This window comes from Bos javanicus, chromosome 11 (assembly GCF_032452875.1).
Source record: "Bos javanicus breed banteng chromosome 11, ARS-OSU_banteng_1.0, whole genome shotgun sequence".
In the NCBI taxonomy this organism is placed as follows: Eukaryota; Metazoa; Chordata; class Mammalia; order Artiodactyla; family Bovidae; genus Bos; species Bos javanicus.
In genome coordinates, this window is record NC_083878.1 from 15,232,031 (window position 1) to 15,252,029 (window position 19,999).

A 19,999-nucleotide genomic window follows, 5' to 3' on the forward strand; every position below is an offset into this window, starting at 1 on the left:
ATGCTTTTGTTTGTATAAGTAATAATGAATTATCTTTATGCTGGAGACTGTTTCCTGAGTTAATATCCTTTTAAGTATGTTGAATATTTTATATTCAATTAAGATTCTTTATTTTTATTAATTTGTATTTAAAGTGAAAGCATTTGGTATGTTGTTAAACATCTTCATGAATTATTAACAGATTATTAATTTTTTGGTGGGTTCATACTCATTTTACAGCTGTTCACTGAGTAGTTGGTATGTGTCTGGCATTGTGCTAATACTAGAGAGATCAAGTTTATTCAGTCCAACTTGGGCTTTCAGGACTGAGGAGACAGAACAGTGTCCCTAATAAGGGGAGATTTATGTAGGTCAGACTGAAGGGCATGAATTAGAGTGCCTGGCAGTGAAGTCATCTTGGAAAAATTGTTACTTATTCCCTGATATTACCTTTCATTAATTTTACATTCATTGCATTCATGTACTCCAGGTTAAAAATATTTAAAGAATATATTTAACAAAGTAAAATTAGTTTGTCAGATAACTTCAAAATATTGAATAGGCTGACTTCCTTTCCATTAAACTTTTGCTTTATATAAACTGTATGATAACTATATTATATTTAAAAATATATTGGAATATGTTTTGACAAAGTGAATAGTAATTAAAGTCAAATTTGAATCATAATGATTAATAGGGTTAAAAATATGTGCTAAATATTTTTCTGGAATAGGTTTCCTGCAGTCTTGTGGTTATTTTATTTTTAACTTTTTTTAATTATAAAAAGAAATTGCGCTTAAAATTACTTTCTTAGAATAATGCAAATATAGCTGTTTCAGAATATTTTAGAATTGATATTAATGACAAGATTTTGGCTGCTGTTTTTCTAGGAAATGTTACTTTTCCCTAATTGCCTCATCTCCCTTCTTTTCCAGTGATTTTTCCTTATTTCTTATCATATGCAATTCAAAGCAGTTGATCCTTCAGTCCTTCAGGGTAGAGAGAGGGATTAAGTGGTATAATACCCTTTCCAACTCCCATTTCTTTTAACGTTAAGTGAAGAATCTTGTGCTCTAAACTAGACATTTAAAAGTAAACAAAACAAAGATAAAAAGTGTTTTAAGAACTTGACAATAAATCTACCCCCCCCCCCTTAAAAATACAAAGTTCAAAGCATTGCTTTAAAAAGTCTTTTGCTTTCATTTTGTGGTCCCAGCTCTAGGCAATGGAGTGTAGTAGGGTGGCACTTGAAAACGTATGTGTGTTGAGGCTGTTGGGTTGTCAGAGGGCAGGAGGTGGGTGGTTGGTACTAGTATTTAATTCTTGGGGACCGGAGATGTGAAACACGGTATATTGCATGAGATTCTGCACAATGAAGAGCTGACCCCCAATCACTGCTCTACGGTATGTGGATTTATTATAAAAAGAGTAAAAATTTAGAGGATAAAATTAGTTTTTTTAAACTGTATATCCTGTAATTCTAGACATTTATATGTTCTGTCATAAATGAGGTAAGAATCAATATTTATATACTGATTAGATGAGTTATTGCAGATATTTTCATCACTTAAATAGGTATTATTGGAAAATTAGAATTACTTTGACATTATTGATTGCATAATTCCTTTTCCCTCCTATTTTAAATTAAAATTACTGAGAATACTCATGTATTATTTTCATATATACATTGTTTACATGCAGTGGTGGAATTTATCTGTAGTATAATTGATTATTTGAATTCATCTTCTTTTTTTAAGAATTCAGGCCTTGTTAAAATGGGTCAGTGATTCTGCAAGAGTGGCTGCTATGAAAAGAAGTGGCAGGATGAGTTACATGTGTCCTAACTCTTCATCAATAGAGTATGGTCTTCTGATGCCATCTCCTTCTCATTTGCACTGTGTAGCAGCAATTTTGTGGCACAGTTACGAACTGCTGGTAGAATATGATTTACCAGCACTGCTAGACCGAGAACTCTTCGAGTAAGTATGATTTACGAAATTCGTTTTCTCCCCAGTATTAGATCACTTTAGGTTTTTACTTGATAAAGCAGCATTTTTGTATGCTTAGTTGTATAAAAAGAAAGTGCTAGATAAGTATAAATGATATCATTTTGAAATGAGATGCTACTCAAATTTAATCTTCATGTTTTAAGAAGCTGTACTAATGTCATTGCTGCTTTTCCCACCTAAATTTGGAATGTGTAATGTATTCTGCAGTTCACATTGTTTATTCTCTTTTGTAAATTTACTCACCAGATTCTTTTATCTTTAATATACAACTTTGGAGGGAAAGTGTAACTAGAAATTTTAAAAGACTACTTTAAACGGTTCTTCCAGTTGTTTGTTTTTCATTCTTTCTAGACAGCTATGATTGTTCTTTTGACTAGAAGTTTCCACTTAACCCACATTTCTTCGCCATATGCAGTTAAGGCTTTATTGAGCTGACTGCCTAATAACTCTATGGCAAAATATAATATTTATTTCTGAAGAGTTCTATGACTCATAAAGGGTTGGCTTTTTTTTCTCTAGTTTGTCATTTTTGGTTTTTTTAATTGGCATAATCCATGATTTATTAGTGAAGCTCACTAATAGTTTTCATTTTGCAGACATGAATTAAAACGATTAATCATGTCAAATTTAATCTAAACATTTCTTTGCTATAATTTTTTCATTATTTCCTGTATGTCATTTTTTTTTTTTAGGTCACACAGAGAATGGTAGAACCATTTTGATAGAGATCTCAGTTTTCTGTGCTCATCTTGCAAGTCTTACTTCAGCCTACTGAAGTACTTAATGATGTTTATTAGAACCAATCTTGCTGAGACATTATAGTGTCCTAATACTGAATGTTAGACTGTGTAATTTTCATCAGAGTGATTTCTAGTAGAAATAATGGACAGTGAGGTCTTCCTAAAAATTTTTTTTAAACATGGTATCTTTTATTCCTTAGGTTACTTTTTAATTGGTCCATGTCTCTTCCCTGCAATATGGTTTTGAAGAAAGCTGTGGACAGTCTGCTCTGCTCGATGTGTCACATACACCCAAGCTATTTTTCTTTGCTCATGGGCTGGATGGGCATTACCCCTCCCCCAGTGCAGTGTCACCATGGACTGTCCATGACAGATGATAGCAAAAAGCAAGATCTCAGTTCATCTTTAACAGACGACTCTAAAAATGCACAAGCACCTCTTGCCCTAACTGAATCACATTTGGCAACCCTTGCTTCCTCTTCTCAATCTCCAGAAGCTATCAAACAATTATTGGACTCGGGTTTGCCTTCTCTTCTTGTGAGGAGTCTGGCTAGTTTTTGTTTTAACCACACTTCTTACTCTGAAAGCATTGCTCAATCAGTAGACACTTCCCAGGACAAACTGAGACGGCACCACGTTCCCCAACAGTGTAATAAGATGCCCATCACAGCAGACCTGGTTGCTCCTGTTCTTAGGTTTTTGACAGAAGTTGGCAATAGCCATATTATGAAAGACTGGCTTGGTGGGTCCGAAGTCAATCCACTGTGGACAGCGCTTCTGTTTTTACTGTGTCACTCTGGGTCCACCTCTGGAGGGCACAGCCTAAGCGCACAACAGACCAGTGCGAGATCGGCTTCTCTTTCCTCAGCTGCTACAACAGGATTGACTACTCAGCAGAGGACAGCAATCGAGAATGCGACTGTTGCATTCTTTCTGCAGTGCATTTCATGTCACCCTAATAATCAAAAGCTGATGGCCCAGGTAAGAGTAGAAAAACTGCCTTCTGTTCCAGGTGTCTTATTATTTTAATGTGCTGTCACATAACACTCTTGAAATTAGTTCAGAAAGTGGCATGTATTAGGGCCAGGTGATGATGAAGTTTCCTGTTGGGTGCATTTAAGGATTTGAATTTAAACCATAATTAATATTAAGTACTGATATCTCTTCCCTCCTCTCTTCACTTGTTAACCTAAGTCAGTTATTCTTTTTGATGAATGATGGACAAACTCTTCAAGATTCTAGCTAAAGGTCAAACATTCCTCTTTTTTAAAAATCTACCCCCAATACGATGCTTCAGCTCTTGGAACAAGATTGACCACTTAAAGGTGGCCATTGAAGGCCTCATCTGCATCAAGGCATTACATTTTGTAGTAACTGGATTGTTAAAAGCTGTTGATTTGCTTCTAATGAAGCACATTAGAGTAGGTTTCAGATAGGAGACTCTTGACAAATCACATTCAAAGTATGAAAGATTATTGTATTGAGTCTGGGGGCCAAGAATCTTGAAAGCTGGAATTATCTCTAAAATAATTCTGGTTCCTTTTTTCCAGATTTTGCTTGTTCCAGCTGTTGTGATCTTCAACAAGTTTTAAACTATAAAAGGGACATAGTAATACCTGCCTCTCAAAAGACTTTTTTTTTGAGAGGATTATAATGTAAACAAGCATGCTCTGCTGTGTATACTAGCATAGTGCTTGTTTGAGACTTGGTTCAGTTCAGTTCAGTTCAGTTGCTCGGTCGTGTCCAACCCTGTGAGACATGGTAGACACCAATAAATAGGAACGAGCATGTACTCCCTTATTTAATAGTGCTTATCCAGGTTAAACTATTAATATCTAAAAGGATGAGCTATTATAGTTTTAAAAGATTACCAAATGACTTAACTTTTAGAAGAGGAAAATACTTTATTGCCTCAGCTATATTATTGGGAAACTATTTACTTAATGTGCCTAATTTGAAAGAAATGCTTAAATTACCAATTTAAGTCCTTAAATATGAGTGTTTGAAAATTTGGTTTCTGCCTGTGGGTAGAGTGAAACTTTCTGTTCCATTGTCTTCTGTCCTAGTTTTCTCTCTTAGTTTCTTGTTAAGGCTTTATTTTATATTTTTAATATTTTTTTTTCAGAATTTTTATTGTATAGTAACCATATTCAGATATTGATTGAAGTTAAAATTAATTTGGTTTTGCCAGGTATTTTTTGAAAACCCTGTACTAGTAACTTCTCTTATCCACAGAAATTTCTGATTCACTTTTAATTTCATGTCTACCTCTTACTCATTTAAGATGGAATAATATATTCTTTAATTGCTAATTTGATGAATTGAAACATACTTATTAATCCACATTAAAAATTTCCTCTTTATTCTTTAAAGTAAAAAGCTGGAAGTGCCACGTTTAACTTTTTAAATCTCTCACTTTGTCAGGTTCTCTGTGAACTGTTTCAGACATCTCCTCAAAGAGGGAACCTTCCAACATCAGGCAATATTTCAGGGTTTGTACGTAGATTATTTTTGCAGTTGATGCTGGAGGATGAGAAAGTGACAATGTTTCTTCAGTCTCCCTGTCCAGTGAGTATTTAACAATTAAATTAAATCTTAATGATGAACTGTGTGTAAAGATATTTTATGTTTTCATATCAGAGCTTACAGTTATCTCTGTTCTCATTTCTAATACAGCAGAATGAAACTATGATAGCTTTTATACTTAATGATAGGACTTAGAAATCTCAGCTAACTCTCTGTCTGGAATAACGTAGTTGTAAATTGCCATGAATAGTATAATTTGATTTGGGAGGAAAAGTGGCAGATTGTTGGGTATAACAGTGCTAATGCAAAATTTGACCAACAAATCACGACAGACATGCCACATTTGAAGAAATACAGAAAATAAGCTTGTGTATTTTTGTATGCATTATTGAATTTTTATTCTTTTATGCTTTTGAAGTTATTATATAATGACATATATTTCAAAAAAATTTCTTTTTTATTTCTTGATTTGCAGCTGTACAAGGGGAGAATTAATGCTACTAGCCACGTCATCCAGCATCCAATGTATGGAGCGGGCCACAAATTCCGAACACTTCATTTGCCAGTCTCAACAACATTATCAGAAGTTCTGGACAGAGTGTCAGGCAAGTCAGATTTAAATATTTATTTTTCTGTAACTATGTTATATGTATATAGGAATTTTATCATTTTTATAATTTTACTACATTCACTCAGGAGCTATTTAATGACATGAAATGGTCAAGATGGTTTCACATTTCAAAACATGGATGCTGTGTACAAAATGTATAATACATTCCAGCACCAGTAATTCTTTTGTTGTTATGTGTATTGTGTTTAGTAGTGGCAGAACGGGCAGTTGGAAATGGCGACAAGCTTTGGGAAGCTATTGATGGAACTTTCTCGAGATAAACCATAAAGCTATTTTATAGTAGATGACTTGCACAGTATATTAGGTTGAATGACAGCATTCTAAGTAATAAACGTTTACTAAATCTAGGGGATAAATGAATGTCAGTAGGTAGAATCGGCTGGTGACTTTATTGTTTATAACAGTGAGGAAGACAGAAATTTTCCCCTAGATTTCTTGTCTGTGTTTCAAGAGCTCTCAGTTGATGCCTTTAAATAGGATATAAGTTTCTGAAGTAAAAGCATTTTGGGGGTAGAATGCCAGTTAACTGTGGTGAGTTTCACTTTTTTTGCCTTTCTGAAATCCTAGCCAGTGATGAATTCATTGAGTATCTGCTATATGTAAGCACAGTAATTTCTTCTAGGGCTGTAACAGTGAGTAGGACACATACTCTGCCTCTCAGAGTATTTATGATATTTTGTGTATTGTCAGAATAAAAAACAAACTGAAAATTTAAATATTTGCAATTTAAATATAAGTCAGTGTGTTTCTAAGTCTTTGAGCAACACTTAACTGGAAAAAGTTAGGAGTTCCCAAAAAACTGGCATAATCTATTTATTAGTTGGAAATATTAATCCAAATTTGAAATAAAAGACTGAGTTGAAGAGACTGGGGAGTTGTTACCGTACATATTTGGGCTTCCCTGGTAGCTCAGCTGGTAAGAATTCGCCTGCAGTGTAGGAGACCCTGGTTCAATTCCTGAGTCGGGAAGATACCCTGGAGAAGGGAGAGGTTACCCACTCCAGTATTCTTGCACTTCCCTGGTGGCTCAGATGGTAAAGAGCCTGCCTGCAGTGTGAGAGACCTGTGTTCGATCCCTGGTTTGGGAAGATCCCCTGGAGGAGGGTATGGCAACCCTCTCCAGTATTCTGGCCTGGAGAATCCCCATGGACAGAGAAGCCTGACAGGCTGTAGTCCCTGGGGTTGCAGAGTCAGACACGACTGAGCGACTAAGCACACCAAACATACTTACATAGACGGTAAGTTAAATCACTTGAGTGAATATGATCACTTTGAGAAAATAAAGTAGAAAAGATTGTTTATCGGTTTTAGACACTGCATGTAACACGAATGTGTGCATATTATAATAATATTTTCCTACATTTTACATATTACACAGTAAAGTGTTATATTCTAACATTTATAATATATTCTATTATAAATGTCTAACGTTTTTTTCTTACTTGAAAACCTCCACCTTACCTGTTATAGCTAAACTTTGTGAAAATTTGATTTTACACACTTTTTTCTACATTTCAGTTTTCTAAAAGTGTGCCTTTTACATGATGAAGAAAAAATTTCTAATTAAAGGAAGGAAGTGAACAAGAGTACTGAAATTCAGCTTTTGAGATGACAATATTTAACTTAATCGAAATGTATAGACATAGTACCAAATAACTGGAAGTTTAACATTTTATTTATCTTTACCATAAATGAATTCTGTTTTCTAAAATGTCTTGTTCTGTCATTTAGAATATTGAGCAAAATAGCTCCCTTTATTATCTAAAAATTAAAAATAAAACTGATGGCTGTGGAAGAACAGTATCCTACTAAAAAGTCCAACTGAGTTATCCTTAGCAAATACCAGAAACTTCTAAGTGCCTGCTTTAACCTCTGGTCAGCAGTACTTTGGTCTTTAAACTGTATTTGTATTCTTTAGTCACATCTCATGATACAGTAACATGTGCATATGTATTTTACTAATATTCTTGAAAACAAAGAATCCAAAATTATTTAAGTGGTCCCTTTACCTGCTTCTATTGTTTTTAACTGTATTGCTTTCAAATAATGATTGTTTGTTGTTTTTTTTTTTAATTTCTATCATTGTTTTTAAGCAGTTTGACTATTACTATCATCAGATAATATGCCTTGTAGTTTTCTTCATGTTTTTATGATTTCAGTTTTTTGACTTAAATCTGTGTGTTTATGAATTTTATCAGATTTGGAAATGTTTTGCCTGTTAGTTTCTCGAATATATTTGTCTTCCCATAACTCTGCTCTTTTAGTGATTCTAAATACACATTTATTAGGCCTCTTGAAGTTGTTTTGCAGCTCACTGAAGCTCTGTCCTTTTTTCCCCCATTTCCCCCAAATGTTCCCCCTCAAAACTTTTTGAGTTTCTTAGTAATTGGAGAAGGCAATGGCACCCCACTCCAGTACTCTTGCCTGGAAAATCCCATGGACGGAGGACCCTGGTAGGCTGCAGTCCATGAGGTCGCTAAGAGTCAGACACGACTGAGTGACTTTGCTTTGACTTTTCACTTTCATACATTGGAGAAGGAAATGGCAACCCACTCCAGTATTCTTGCCTGGAGAATCCCAGGGCCGGGGGAGCCTGGTGGGCTGCCGTCTGTGGGGTCGCACAGAGTCAGACACGACTGAATTGACTTAGCAGCAGCAGCAGCAGCAGCAGTGGTTAAATAAGATCATTGTATGGTCATCATTTATTTCATGATTTATAATAGCATGCCATATTCAAAAGCATGAAAGAAAATATTAATTCAGAGTCATGACTATCTGTGAAACTCCTTGGTATTCATTCTTAAAGTACTTGTAAAATATGTCATTTTATCTAAGATTCCTAGCCAAATAAAAATAATAAAACCAGCATCCTCTGTTCCTTAAACTTGTTTGGTTATACTCCTATTTGTAGCAGGAGAATTCTAATGTAATGCATATTAGAATTAATTCTGAGCTTGAGTTCCATATTGCCCTTTACAGATTGTATCAGTAACCTTGCTAAGACTGTTTCCTTCTTTTGAAAATAATATTTCTCCTTGATATGCATGTTGTGAGGACTGAAATATATAGATATAGGTGATAAGCAGATTGATCTATGCCTAAAATAAAACAGAAGTTCTTGATAATAGTTTTAAAAACTGCCTCTAGAGGTAGTACCATTATAATATAAAAAATATTTTTTAGAGATTGGAGTTTAGGTATCCTGGCCTAAGGAGAATGATGAATCCCTTTCATTGATAAAATCAATGAGAATTGAATGTGTCACACTTGCCTTCGTAATATTTTTTCCAGACCATTTATATTGCCTTTGTGTTAGTTATAATATAATCTTGTGTAAAGTCCCCTAAGATATTATTTCCCTTCTTAATGATTTTTGAGAATCAATGTATTTTACACAAAAATTTCTTATAGATACACCAAGTATCACTGCTAAACTAATCAGTGAACAAAAAGATGACAAGGAAAAGAAAAACCATGAAGAAAAAGAAAAAGTTAAGGCAGAAAATGGATTTCAGGATAATTACAGTGTTGTTGTTGCTTCAGGTATGATTTTTTCGTATATAATCTTGATTTTGTTGGTTTCTATAAAGTGTAACATATTTATAGGAACTTCATGTAATAAACAGTATTAATGTAAAAAGCTGGTGTAATGATGTCTTAATATTAAATACACAATGGTTGTATCAGAAATCAGTTACTCTTTGGCATTGGAATTATTAAACTTATTTTGTGCTTACTGTATCTCATCAGATGCTGAACATGTGTTAATAGTTTAGATGCTGCATTTCAACTTGACAGTGTACAGACACTTATACTCTAAAAGTTCACTAAGTCTTAAGGAATTTTTCTGTAATTTTTTTTTTAATATAAAATACAAATTGAAAAAGTATTCAGTAGTTTTCACTTACGATATTGTGCTCATTCCATAAAATTAGAAAATAAAAATCTTCAAAAGAAAATTGGTTGAAAACTGAGTTTTTACTATATTAGATGCAGGAAGAGGAAAAATTGGTCAAGATAAGGGATAATCTTGGAGGATGTTTTTCTTAACAAAATTCTTAGTTCAGAAGAGAAAGCTCAACCTAGATTACATTTCTTCTTAAATAGAAGACATATATTGGTTTAATCTGTTCTTTCTCAGAGAAAAATTAAGAACACAAGCTTTTCTGTATATATTTGCACAAAATTACTTTCCAGTAAATGGATGCTCATCTACATGTATTTCAGAGAATACAGGAATTAATTTATACTTTCTTGAAAAATAGTTACACATGCATCCAGTTATTCATTGTGGTGGTTTAGTTGCTAAATCATGTCCAGTTATTCATGAAGTATAATAAATGACAAATAGGATCAAATACAAATAGGATCAAGAGATTAGATACTACAGGAAAAGAAATACTTGAGTCTTTTGGTGTTCCTGGTGCTTTAGTAATATATTGTGGAAATGCACTTTTACTTCATTAGTGTGTTGGCTATGTAAGGTTTTTGTTTGTTTGTTTTAGGGCTGAAGTCCCAATCTAAACGTGCTGTGTCATCTACGCCACCTCGCCCACCATCCAGGAGGGGGAGGACAATGCCTGATAAAACAGGAAGTGCCTCCTCAGGAGCAGACGCTGCCAGCAAGATAATTACGGTCCCTGTGTTTCACCTGTTCCACAAACTCTTAGCTGGTAATGTTCACAATGATAAAGCATATCAAAAATTTTAGTAATCTTACAAATGAGTAAATCACGTGTCATAACCAAAATCATGTTTAATCAGATGCTGTTGATGAGATAAATAATTTGGTGAGACTTTTATACATACAGATCTCTCCAAGAAAAGTGAGAATAAAAAGAAAGTAACTTATTTGATACCCTTTTTAAACATTATAATGTTGCAGTTTTGCACTAGCTTCTTAAATTTTGTTATGAATGTGCTATAAAATGATCAGTAAAATTAATGTTTTAGTTAATTCATAACAAGTTATACAGGACATAGCGTGAGGTTAATTTTAAAGAACTAGTTCTAGCAGTGGAATTCTTAGATGTAGCCCTGATAGTTAAGCTTCCTCTCTTCCTGAATCATATTCTTTGACCAGTATATTTTCCTTTTGTCGAGGTAATAGCCATTTTATCTGCATGTGTGTGCTGTATCATTATAATCAAATTGCCAACTAACTTTGGATTTTACTTCTTAGCTTTAGACATTGTTGATTTCTACAGAGGTCAGTAAAGTATGCCAGGTAGACTGGATGTTTCTTTTTATAAAAACATTTTCATAGGAATACAGCTATACCCATTCTATATACAAGACAGCAAAAGAGACAAAGATGTAAAGAATAGACTTTAGGGCTATATGGGAGAAGGAGAGGGTGGGATGATTTGAAAGAATAGCATTGAAACATGTATATCACCATATGTAAAATAGATGACCAGTATAAGTTTGATGCATGAAGCAGGGCACTCAAAGCTGGTGCTCTGGGACAACCCAAAAGGATGGGGTGGGGAGGGAGGTCGGGAGGGGGTTCAGGACGGGGGGACTCATGTGCACCCATGGGTGATTTATGGCAAAAGCCACCACAGTATTGTAAAGAAATTATCCTCCAGTTGAAATAAATAATTTAAAAATATCTTTACATAGGAGTGCAGCTATGCCCATTCATTTATGTATTGCCCATAGTTATTTTCATGCTACAGTAGAGGTAGTAGTTGGAGCAGAGACCGTATGACCTCTGTAGCTTAAAATATTTATTATCTAGCCTTTTCAGAAAAGATTTGCCAACTCCAGATTTATGGAAATTTTTTTTCTCTCTGTTCACCAATGCTCAGAAGATCTTAGTGGGATTTGGTTAGTAACTAATTAACACTTTGTTTCAGTTCAGTTCAGTAGCTTAGTGGTGTCTGACTCTTTGCAACCCCATGGACTGCAGCATGCCAGGCCTCCCTGTCCATCACTTTGTATAGACATTATTGTTTACACTTGTCAGAAACAGATTTGAGTTTTATAAACTTTCTGTTGGCTGTTTTTATATTGTTTTGAAATTGGTGTCAGAATCAAACTCTTAACCTGTAATTTAGTAAAAGCATTAAGTGATTGAATAAATTGAATCAAGTAAACATCTCCCTCTTGGATTCCAGTTTTAACTTAGTTATGTCATTTTTAGGCCAGCCGTTGCCAGCTGAAATGACGCTTGCTCAACTTTTAACTCTGCTATATGACCGAAAACTTCCTCAAGGTTACCGTTCAATAGATCTGACTGTTAAATTGGGATCCAGAGTTATCACAGACCCAAGTCTGTCAAAAACAGATTCTTTTAAAAGACTGCACCCTGAAAAAGGTACGTGTACGATACTTCTTTTAAGTTACAGTCTGTAATCTGAGCAGGCAGGGATTTCTGTAGCTGATTACTTAATGTACATTTTATTACATCAGCTTGAGATACTTTTTTTTCTTTATGACTATTTGTGAATATAGAAAATTGCCATTATTTCTGTTGGAAATTAATGTTAATTCCTTGTGTAGCATCACTTTATTTTTTATGGGCCCATATGCTTTAATTTTTTTTCCCCCTTTGGCTACACCATTCAGTTTGTTGAATCTTAGTTCCCCGACCATAGATTGAACTCTGGCTCTCAGCAGTGAAAGCATGGAGTCCTAACCACTGGACTGCCAGGGACTTCCTAATTTTTAAAAAATATTATTTCTGAATGAGCCATGTTAATTGTTCATAATTTTATAATCAAAGTGTGGGCCCCATTTAGAATTTCCAATTTACTGATAATTTATACTGAGTGATATTTTGTGCTCATAAGCATTTTTTTTCTCAAAAGTGGGATCATACAGTTTCTTACCTTTTTATTTTTATATATTCAATGAAATATTTCTAAATGTGCATTTTTACTTCCTATTTTTATATGGATGTAACAATTTATCTGTTTCACAGTTGTTGAAGCATTCTCATTCTAGTATTTCACTACTATAAATGCTATTTAAGCAATGATTTTCATAGTGTGGGATATGGTATCTTATTTATCTTCAATTTTTCCCTTGATTAAAGTTCAGTTTTTAATTATTAGCCCTTTGTGCTCTTTAATAAATTTTAATACATTTCCTTTGCCCAAATTTTCAGCAGGATAATTTGTCTCTTTTAATGTTCATAGGATCTGGTTGTATGTGAACATAAGCTTTTGGTTTTCCTCTGTGAGTGATTCAGATTTAATCAATATGGTATAATTTTCAGTTTTCAGTAAGAAAATTTTTTGTCACTATTCAGTTTTTCCTATTTGAATACTTTTAGAGCATAACAGGCACATACATTAATATTTTCTGAAGTCTCTGATGTTTTACTTATTTGCCCTAAAGAATAGTACTTCTCAGACTTCAGTGTGCTTGCAAATCCCCTACAGGACATTATAAAATTGCAGCCTCCTATTCAGTAGGTCCAGAGTACGACCTGAGAGTCTGCATTTCAAAAGCTCTCAATATGATGCTGATCCTGACTAGACCACGTAGTGAAACAACTATAGGGAGCAACATCAGAAGTTATTTAAATATTTTTGTAGCATCTAGCTTTAAAATAACTAAATCTGAATAGCAGGATAATTATGCCCTTTTGTTGAATAGAGAGATGGCAATAGCATCTGCTTTGTAAATGATTAAGTATTATAAAAATAGATCCTCTCTTTTAGCTGTTATTTGCAATTATTCTTCTAGATCATGGAGATTTACTTGGTAGTTGTCCCGATGATGAGGCTCTCACTCCAAGTGATGAATGTATGGATGGGATATTGGATGAATCTTTACTTGAAACCTGTCCCATTCAGTCACCATTACAAGTTTTTGCAGGAATGGGTGGACTGGCTCTTATTGCAGAAAGATTACCCATGCTATATCCAGAAGTAATTCAACAGGTAAGATAAGATTCCCAATTAATTATTCACGGCAAAGACCTGTTTTTTTGTTTAGGTTTAACTTAACCTTTGGAAGTACCCTTTCCCTTAAAACCTTTGAGTATTGTATAAATCTTTCAAAGCTTAGCCTATATGGAGCTTTCTAAGAATTCAGTTCAGTCGCTCAGTTGTGTCCGACTCTTTGCCATGCCGTGGGCTGCAGCACACCAGGCCTACCTGTCAAGTCTACCCAAACTCATGTCCATTGAGTCGGTGATACCATCCGACAACCGTCTCATCCTCTGTCATCCCCTTCTCCTCCTGCCCTCAATCTTTCTCAGCATCAGGGTCTTTTCAGATGAGTCAGCTCTTCACATAAGGTAGCCAAAGTATTGTAGTTTCAGCTTTAATATCAGTCCTTCCAATGAATATTCAGGACTGATTTCCTTTATTTATTTATTTATTTTTTTTGATTTCCTTTAGGATGCAATGTAAACCAAGCGCATTTGCCAAGGTCATCACAATAGTGTTTTTATTTTTATGCTACTTAAGATGTGATATTAATTATAGATGAAAGTGAAAGTGAAGTCGCTCAGTTGTGTCCAACTCTTTGGGACCCCATGGACTTTAGCCTACCAGGCTTCTCCATCCATGGGATTCTCCAGGCACGAGTACTGGAGTGGGTTGCAATTTCCTTCTCCGGGGGATCTTCCCGACCCAGGGATTGAACCCGGGTCTCCCACATTCCAGGCAGACGCTTTAACCTCTGAGCCACCAAGGAAGCCCCTAATTGTAGATACTACTAGAAAATAGGGGAGTGAGATAATAGTATATACTTCTACCCAAATACACTATGTCTATGTCTTTTTGCTTCACTTTTATTTCTTTTTAAGTGCCATTTCTATTTAAGTCATTTTTAAAACTTGAACTTCTTCCCCTGTCTGTTAATGTTACTGTCATTGAGGGGTGTACTTTAAATGTCCTTTTATTAAATGAAGGAAGTGTGTGATGCATGGAGAGTTGTAAATAGGACGTTCTTTATTTTTGTTGATTGAGGTAGGGAAATTATTCTCTGTAATTTTATCTACTTTGTGTGTGTGTGTACAAGTTTATGTATGTATTAGTTTCCTAGGGCTGCTGTAACAAAGTACCACAAACCGGGTGGCTTAAAACAACAGAAATTTAATTTTCTTACAGGTCAGCAGGCTGTAAGTCTGAAATCAAGGTGTCACCAGAGCCATGCTCATGTTGAAGGCTCTAGGGGAGAATCCTTCCTTACCTCTTCTTAGTTTCTGATTATTGCTGACAGTTAAGGGCATTCATGGAGAAGGCAATGGCACCCCACTCCAGTACTCTTGCCTGGCAAATCCCATGGACAGAGGAGCCTGGTAGGCTGCAGTCCATGGGGTCGATAAGAGTCGGACACGACTGAGCGACTTCACTTTCTCTTTTCACTTTCATGCATTGGAGAAGGAAATGGCAACCCACTCCAGTGTTCTTGCCTGGAGAATCCCAGGGACGGGGAAGCCTGGTGGGCTCCTGTCTCTGGGGTCACACAGAGTCGGACACGACTGAAGTGACTTAGCATAGCATAACAAGGGCATTCATTGCCCTCTAACTACAGCACTCCAGTTCTGCCTGCATTTTTACATGGCTGTCTTCCTTTTCTCTATCTGTATCTCCTGCCCCTTATAAAAACACTGTTCATTGGATTTGAGGTCCACCCTAAGCCAGTATGACCTCATCTCTTAATTGATTACATCTGCAAAGACCCTGTTTTCAAATAAGTTCACATTCATAGGTGCTGGGGGTTAGGACTTGAGCATATCTTTGGGAGGATACAGTTAAACCCACAATAATACCTATTTAGATAAATGGTTATTACTTCTATTCAAAGAACTTATGGTATTTTTATTTTTTAATATAATCAGGATATAAGATGACTGTCACAGAAAAATATGAGTAAAATTTCATTGCTTTCTAAAAATTGTAATGATATAGCTAAAAGTTTGAAATGGAAAAAACTCCAACATTCTCAGGATTATTGTTGCTCAGTGAAAATGACTTTCCTAGTTTCAGTATTCAGTATGGTTCATTACAGTGATTGGAGACCAAGTACTGCTATAATAAATAGCCAAAAGAGTGAAAGTGACTTTAGAATTGCATATTTGTCATGGAAGAATTTTGAGGAGCATGATATAAATTGCCTTGAACAGACGATTAGTAGAAATATGCATGGTAAAGCCTTGTCCAGTGAGAGCCCAGAAGAAAATGAGGATCATGATAGAGAGAACCTATATATCATAGTGAAGTGAAGTGAAGTCGCTCAGTCGTGTCCAACTCTTTGCGACCCCATGGACTGTAGCCTGCCAGGCTCCTCCGTCCATGGGATTTTCCAGGCAAGAGTGCTGGAGTGGATTGCCATTTCCCTCTCCAGGAGATCTTCCCAACCCAGTGATTGAACCCTGGTCTCCTGCATTGTAGGCAGATGTTTTACCATCTGAGCCACAAGGGAAGTGTCATAGAGAATACCTAAATTGGGTTAAGCAGATTGTTGGTATAAATATGGATGTTAAAAGTACTAGTGGTGTAGTTTAGTAGGAAATGAGGAAAATGTTATTGAAAACTGGAGGAAAGGAGACTCCATGTCTTTTAGTGATAGAAATCTTAGCATGTTTGTGTCCTGTATGTGAAAAGCAGGACTTGTAAGTGATGAACTTGGATATTCAGCTGAATTTCCAACCTAAGTGTGAAATTACCTGTTTTCTTCTTGGTACTAATAGTAAAATGTGAGAGGAAAAAGATAAATTGAGAGAAGATGCTAAAATTAGAGATACGCTATCAGAAAAGCATGCTCTGGAGAGAAAGCCAAGGATGTGGCTTTCAGTGTTTACTGGTGCCTCAGATAAATCAAGGCAAAATAGCAACCCACTCCAGTACTCTTGCCTGGAAAATCCCATGGACAGAGGAGCCTGGCAGGCTACAGTCCATGGGGTCGCAAACAGTCGGACACGACTGAGCAACTTCACTTTCACTTTTCACTTTCATGCATTGGAGAAGGAAATGGTAACCCACTCCATTGTTCTTTCCTGGAGTCTGGTGGGCTGCCGTCTGTGGGGTGGCACAGAGTCTGACACGACTGAAGCGACTTAGGAGCAGCAGCAGCAGTGTAGTCAGTCACATACAGAGCTGTGTGAAGAGATCAGTCATGGATCCCCTCAGTCATCTAACCCTGAGCCAGGAATGAAGAAAATTGTGTGACAGTGCTAGCATAGTAAAAGAGGGAGATGTGATGATGAAAGCAGAGGTTCAAATGAAGCAGCTGAAAGCCAAGGAATATGAATGGTCTCTCAGTTTCAGTTCAGTCGCTCAGTCGTGTCCGACTCTGTGCGACTCCATGAATCACAGCACACCAGGCCTCCCTGTCCATCTCCAACTCCCGGAGTTCACTCAAACTCACATCCATCAAGTCGGTGATGCCATCCAGCCATCTGATCCTCTGTCGTCCCCTTCTCCTCCTGCCCCCAGTACCTCCCAGCATCAGAGTCTTTTCCAATGAGTCAACTCTGCATGAAGTGGCCCAAGTATCGGAGTTTCAGCTTTAGCATCATTCCTTCCAAAGAACACCCAGGACTGATCTCCTTTAGAATGGACTGGTTGGATCTCCTTGCAATCCAAGGGACTCTCAAGAGTCTTTTCCAACACCACAGTTCAAAAGCATCAATTCTTTGGCGCTCAGCTTTCTTCACAGTCCAACTCTCACATCCATACATGACCACTGGAAAAACCATACCCTTGACTAGACGGACCTTTGTTGGCAAAGTAATGTCTCTGCTTTTGAATATGCTATCTAGGTTGGTCATAACTTTCCTTCCAAAGAGTAAGTGTCTTTAACTCCATGGCTGCAATCACCATCTACAGTGATTTTGGAGCCCTCAAAAATAAAGTCTGACACTGTTTCCACTGTTTCCCCATCTATTTCCCATGAAGTGATGGGACCGGATGCCATGATCTTCGTTTTCTGAATGTTGAGCTTTAAGCCAACTTTTTCACTCTCCTTTTTCACTTTCATCAAGAGGCTTTTTAGTTCCTCTTCACTTTCTGCCGTAAAGGTGGTATCTTCTGCATATCTGAGGTTATTGATATTTCTCCCAGGAATCTTGATTCCAGCTTGTGCTTCTTCCAGCCCAGTATTTCTCATGATGTACTCTGCATATAAGTTAAATAAGCAGGATGACAATATTATAGCCTTGACATATTCCTTTTCCTATTTGGAACCAGTCTGTTGTTCCACGTCCAGTTCTAACTGTTGCTTCCTGACTGTTGCTTGAGAAACCTGCTTCCTGAGGTTTCTCAAGAGGCAGGTCAGGTGGTCTGGTATTGCCATCTCTTTCAGAATTTTCCACAGTTTATTGTGATCCACACAGTCAAAGGCTTTGGCATAGTCAATAAAGCAGAAATAGATGTTTTTCTGGAACTCTCTTGCTTTTTCCATGATCCAGCAGATGTTGGCAATTTGATCTCTGGTTCCTCTGCCTTTTCTAAAACCAGCTTGAACATCTGGAAGTTCACGGTTCACGTATTGCTGAAGCCTGGCTTGGAGAATTTTGAGCATTACTTTACTAACGTGAGATGAGTGCAATTGTGTGGTAGTTTGAGCATTCTTTGGCCTTGCCTTTCTTTGAGATTGCAATGAAAACTGACCTTTTCTAGTCCTGTGGCCACTGCTGAGTTTTCCCAATTTGCTGGCATATTGAGTGCAGCACTTTCACAGCATCATCTTTCAGGATTTGAAATAGCTCAACTGGAATTCCATCACCTCCACTAGCTTTGTTCGTAGTGATGCTTCCTGAGACCCACTTGACTTCACATTCCAGGATATCTGGCTCTAGGTGAGTGATCGCACTATCGTGATTATCTTGGTCGTGAAGATCTTTTTGTAGAGTTCTTCTGTGTATTCTTGCCACCTCTTCTTAATATCTTCTGCTTCTGTTAGGTCCATATCATTTCTGTCCTTTATCGAGCCCATCTTTGCATGAAATGTTCCCTTGGTATCTCTATAATTTTCTTGAAGAGATCTGTAGTCTTTCCCATTCTGTTGTTTTCCTCTAATTCTTTGCATTGGTCACTGAGGAAGGCTTTCTTATCTCTCCTTGATATTCTTTGGAACTCTGCATTCAGATGCTTATATCTTTCCTTTTCTCCTTTGCTTGAATGGTCTCTAGTAGATGGAAAACACAAGGAACTGACACTCCCCGAGAGCCTCCAGAAAGAGCATTGGATACTTAGGATCCAAAGCTTTGATTTCAGCTCCATAAGATTCTTAGATTTCTGACCTTTAAATCTTTCAGATAATAAATTTGTGTTGTTTTAAGTCAGTAAGTTTGTGGTGATGTGTTACAGCAAAACATATAGAAAATGAATACAGACTTTGGTGTGTACTCTTTTTATGATGTTTTTATCTTGTTTTCGGAGAAGGCAATGGCACCCCACTCCAGTACTCTTGCTTGGAAAATCCCATGGACGGAGGAGCCTGTTAGGCTGCAATCCATGGCGTCGCTAAGAGTCGGACACGACTGAGCGACTCCACTTTCACTTTTCACTTTCATGCATTGGAGAAGGAAATGGCAACCCACTCCAGTGTTCTTGCCTGGAGAATCCCAGGGATGGGGGAGCCTGGTGGGCTGCTCTCTATGGGGTCGCACAGAGTCGGACACGACTGAAGTGACTTAGCATAGCATATCTTGTTTTGGCATCAGGGCAATACTGTCTTATAGAATGGGTTGGAAAATGTCTAATATTTCATAAAGGAACTGTTAGATGGGCTTTTCAATAGATTAAACACTTAAAAGATTACAAAATATTAGTAGAGAAGCTATGTCAAAAGAAATAATCCAGACTGAAGCACAGAATGTGTAAGGAATGAAAAGAACATGACAGCTATATGGACGTGTAGCTAGAAGTGAAAAATTCTAATGTGTATTTATGGTCACAGAAAAAGAGTGAATTGAAACAAGGATAGAAACAATACTGAAAGGAAGAAAATTTTCCAAAACTGATAAAAAAACCTCAATCTGAAATTCAAGAAGCCCTCTACACCCCAAGTAGGATATTCATGCCTAAGAACATCTATGATAAACTACTTAAAAACAAGAGAAAAGTTTAAAACCAGCCAAAAAGCAGTAAACCCATTTCTTTCAAAACAGTAACAATAATTCTGGCAAGTAATCTTTCATCAGA

At 36.4% G+C, this 19,999-nt stretch overlaps 1 protein-coding gene across 8 annotated transcripts in view; it reads left to right on the forward strand.

Moving 5' to 3' along the window:
* Positions 1 to 19,999, forward strand: part of BIRC6 (baculoviral IAP repeat containing 6) — a 213,342-nt gene that overhangs the window by 130,050 nt on the left and 63,293 nt on the right. For all 8 annotated transcript variants that reach the window (XR_009739323.1, XM_061432032.1, XM_061432030.1 and 5 more), the window contains 8 exons: positions 1,737 to 1,958; positions 2,929 to 3,709; positions 5,153 to 5,296; positions 5,730 to 5,859; positions 9,297 to 9,428; positions 10,391 to 10,558; positions 12,034 to 12,207; positions 13,584 to 13,780. Coding sequence is in view for 7 of the 8 variants with exons in the window: in XM_061432032.1 (XP_061288016.1) it covers positions 1,737 to 1,958; positions 2,929 to 3,709; positions 5,153 to 5,296; positions 5,730 to 5,859; positions 9,297 to 9,428; positions 10,391 to 10,558; positions 12,034 to 12,207; positions 13,584 to 13,780 (1,948 nt within the window). In the remaining variant the exon portion in view is untranslated. The remainder of the gene's footprint in view (positions 1 to 1,736; positions 1,959 to 2,928; positions 3,710 to 5,152; positions 5,297 to 5,729; positions 5,860 to 9,296; positions 9,429 to 10,390; positions 10,559 to 12,033; positions 12,208 to 13,583; positions 13,781 to 19,999) is intronic.